The sequence below is a fragment of the Synchiropus splendidus genome, chromosome 6, assembly GCF_027744825.2.
Source record: "Synchiropus splendidus isolate RoL2022-P1 chromosome 6, RoL_Sspl_1.0, whole genome shotgun sequence".
In the NCBI taxonomy this organism is placed as follows: Eukaryota; Metazoa; Chordata; class Actinopteri; order Syngnathiformes; family Callionymidae; genus Synchiropus; species Synchiropus splendidus.
The window spans coordinates 15,980,761-15,984,994 of NC_071339.1; the positions used below are offsets into that span (position 1 = coordinate 15,980,761).

A 4,234-nucleotide genomic window follows, 5' to 3' on the forward strand; every position below is an offset into this window, starting at 1 on the left:
CCATTCAGATTTCCCTCAACAAACATGAAGTATGTTTTAAGATGAAGTGTTACATTACATTAGTACATAGCAAACACAAGCTACATGGGAAACCATTGTAAACTTTATTGAAAACATTAAAAAGTGTCAGAAGCTAAAAAAAATGGTGGTTCAGTCTCTGATGTCGGTGGCGCTCTCTTGGTTGTTCTCGTCATTTTCCATCTTCTCATCATCTAGAAGAAACAGAGTGGGTGAGACCGGTGACTGGGAGGGGCAGCTGGTGAGGACTCACTCTCGAGCGTCTGCTGGAGCTCCTGGATGGTGCTGAGGAGCACGTGGAACTGCTTCTTCCTCAACTCCAACTGCGAAGGAGGAGGCAGAGAAATGAGGCTACACTTACACAGCCACAGTGCCAGGCTTTGCCTCAGGTGATAATGTCGTGGTAACTTCACTCCTCATGACGGTAACTGCAGTAATTATTAGCTAACCGGTTGTTAACTAGTTGTACAAGGGGAAAATACAGTGACACATTTATCACATTGAAAAATAAGTGTGATATTAGTTTTTGGTCATACCACCCAGCATTACGTGTAAACAAACATGAAATCCAACACAAAATGGTGGCGGATTCAGTCATTTCCATCGCTGTGTAAACATCATCTGAGTCATGTCAGTCCAGGTGGATATAGAGCGCCTTTACCTTGGCATCCACATTCTCCTTGATGTGGGACAGCTGCTGCAGCTCTTTGTCCAGCGACTCCAGCTGCCTGCAAACATCCAACACTCGTACTGTTTCAACAGCTCATTAACATTATAGATAACCCTCCCCTCCATCTGGCCCAAGATATCAGTCCCATAATGCACTACAACAGTTCAATCAAAGCTAATGACACCTTAGGCTGCATGACTCCAGTGTGACAGCGCCCTCAGGCCATACTTACTTCAGCGTCTCGTGTCTATCAGGATGTTGCTGGATGATCTTGGCCAGAGCGTCGTATTCTGAAAGGTTGAAGCATTGGTTATGAGCAATTGAGAACATCATTTCTATCTGGCATCTATCTAAAAAGGCTGCAGGCCACAATGACTAAAAAAGATAAATTAGTATTTCAAGTGCACAGAACAGACACACTAAATAATAAAAAAGACGCTAAATACAATAAAATCTATTAATAAATAATAAGACAATAAGTCAAATTATGATGTTTTGTGAGTAGCTTCTGGGCTGGGTACAGGGGTGGGCAAAAGGAGATTAAAGTGAGTGGTAAAATTTGAGGAAAAGTCACAGTGATTGGACAAAGTACTGGCAGAACTCGTGGGGATTATTTGTATCTGCGTTAATAGTTGCGATCACAACATCGCCATTTTCTTGAGGGACTGCCAAGCGACAACCCCCTACTGCAAACATCCAGAGCTGACGGACTCAGAGATGACTTTGCCTCTGATCCCTTCACTACCTTGGCGATTCTTTCGGATTCTCTTTGCTCGCTGGATTTCTTTTTTACACTCTCCAATCTTCTCATGTGCAGATGTGATGTTTTGTTCTGTGGAGACATTTTGGGGTTAGTGTGAGTGAGTGAAACTGCACACCAATACTTGACGGAAGGCTAAAGAAGATTTACTCGCCTATATTTGAGTAGATTTTCTCATAATTGTCCATTTCACGGAGATTCATGTCATAAACCATCAGGGTCCTTCCCATGGAGAAGTCGCACTGCGCCAGCATTGCCAGCATTCTCTGATGCTGAGTAAATCTAAAGGAGACAAACCAGTTGGAGTCAGATTCCAACCTGATGGAACAGAACAGAACAGAAGCAGCTCGCGTCTCTCACTCCTCTTCTTGGCTCACAGACGAGTTGCACCATTTCGTGAAACTTTTCAGAAGCACGTTTATCCTGCGATCATCTCCGGCTCCATCCCCGTCGATCAGCAGTCGCTTCCGAATGACTTCGTCTGGGAACAGAACCAGAATGTGAGGCTACTGTCCAGGACTCCACACGAGCTAACCGCTAACAAGTAGCAACCACTGTCACACGGAAATGAGTGGAGTGCTGCGGTTATTACTTCAGTCGATGGGTTGATTTGAAACGCCAATTCCAAAGTCACTTACCGTCAGTCACCGCTCCCATGACGAAATTCTATCTTTATTAGCCGCTTGGTTAGTAGTCGATCGCTCGAGACTCTTCTTCGCTTGGTGGCACTCGAGCCACGATAAGTGAACACCGCCACCTATCGTTCAGAGGTATACATGGCACTATGGTGGTATGAAAGCGTGTCACTTCCCTCTGCTGGTGGAAGGATTGACCCACTTAATCAGAATTATCTTTCACGTCAATTGTCTTTGCTCGCAGAAAAGTTCAGTTTGGGACCCGGACGTCCCTCCGGCAGGAATCAATCGCCACCTTGCTGAAGTGCCCCGAATGGAACAGAGATGGAATCAGAATTTCACTTCACTTATCTGCCTATTAATTACCCTTTTTTGTGTTTGATACACAGCTTCAAAATCAGCGAATCCTACATTTAAATAAATAAATCAACACAACCATAATAAATGTTTCGATGTGTGAGCCCTGACTCGTTTAGGACTGAGCTTTTAATTTCAACTTTGTGCTGTCAAATATATATTGGTACATACTTGGTGCCGCAAAAAAAAAAAAAAAAAAAAAAAAAAAAAAAAAAATATATATATATATATATATATAGAGAGAGAGAGAGACCGAGTGTGAAGCGGCCGGGGATGAGGATCAGCATCTCCAAGTCTGAGGCCATGGTTCTTGACCGGAATAAGGTGGTTTGCTCTCTTCAGGTCGGTGGAGAGTTCTTGCCCCAAGTGGTGGAGTTTAAGTATATCGGGGTCTTGTTCTCCAGTGAGGGAAAAGGGGAGCGTGAGATTGATAGACAGGCTGGTGCAGCGGCAGCAGTGATGCGGTCGCTGTATCGGACCGTCGTGGTGGAGAGGGAGCTGAGTCACGGGACGAAGCTCTCCATTTACCGATCGATCTACGTTCCCTCCCTCACCTATGGTCACGAGCTTTGGGTCATGACCGAAAGGATGACATCGCGGATACAAGCGGCTGAAATGAGTTTCCTCCGCAGGGTGGCTGGGCACAGAGATAGGGTGAGGAGTTCGGTCATCCGGGAGGAGCTCGGTGTGGAGCCGCTGCTCCTCCACATCGAGAGGAACCAGCTGAGATGGCTCGGGCATTTGATCTGGATATCCCCTGTTCTGGGCATGTCCTACCGGAAGGAGACCCCGTGAAAGACCCAGGACTCGCTGGAGAGATTATGTCTCTGGTCTGGCCTGGGAACGCCTCGGGATCCCCCGGGAAGAGCTGGAGGAGGTTTGTGCGGATCGGGAAGTTTGGGCTTCCTTTCTGCCTCCGCGACCCGACCCCGGATAAGCGGCAGAAGACGATGAAGATATATATATATATATAAAGTCTTTCCTGCGGTGTTGATTTTTGCACCGGGCCCTGCCTCGATCTGGCGAGCAGACCTCAAGTGTGCTGTCATATCATTTCCATTTGATCGGCAGCTGATGGTTTGTGCTGGTTGGTTGGGCAATAATCTGGAACCCTGCTGAGGAAACAGTTTTTTTTTTCAGTTTTTTGATCATTACCTGAAACTGCTGACCACAGACTTGAGTACTGCAGAGCTTCACCTGTAAAGTTAATTTCCAGTTAGAAATTAATTCTTTTGATACGTTTTAACACAGAAAAAAATATTGTTTTTTAAAAGAAGCTGTTTAACAATACACCCCAATCAGAACAATAGTTAGTTTTTGCGTTTGAATCATTATTATAAGAAAAAATGAAAAGAAAAAGTTGGTCAACATTTAAATTAAACATTTTCCTATCTAGCTTCTCATTACATTTTTCCCCTGTTGTTGTCATTTCCTATAAAACTATAAAATATAATAATGAAAACTATTTTGTTGGAAATCCTATCTTAGTTCAATGTTCTCCTGAATGTGGAAGCACTTCGGTCTGAAAGGTGCATTATAAATTCAGTATCATGATCATAAATTGCAGTTCAACAGCATCAATGTCATAGACAGAAAGAGGGTAAATAACTCGAATAAGTCTCAGGAAATTGTTTTGATTCTGTATATTTTTCTGCCGTACTAAATGTACTCTTGTCGTTTTGGAACATTAGAAGAGGGAATAAAACAGAAGAAGAGGACAATGTTGCCGCGACAGACGGGCGCGCGCGCGTCTTGACGCAATCACGTCTCCTTCCCAGAATGCAGTCTGGTAAA

At 44.3% G+C, this 4,234-nt stretch overlaps 1 protein-coding gene across 1 annotated transcript; it reads right to left on the minus strand.

Moving 5' to 3' along the window:
* Positions 1-94: 94 nt before the first annotated feature.
* Positions 95-2,216, minus strand: thoc7 (THO complex 7). The gene is made up of 8 exons (XM_053868567.1): positions 2,087-2,216; positions 1,809-1,929; positions 1,603-1,730; positions 1,434-1,520; positions 921-978; positions 680-746; positions 272-341; positions 95-212 (listed from the first exon to the last, which is right to left on the minus strand). The coding sequence occupies exons 1-8, from the start codon at positions 2,103-2,105 to the stop codon at positions 151-153; spliced, it is 612 nt and encodes a 203-aa protein (XP_053724542.1). The 5' UTR covers positions 2,106-2,216; the 3' UTR covers positions 95-150.
* Positions 2,217-4,234: the final 2,018 nt, after the last annotated feature.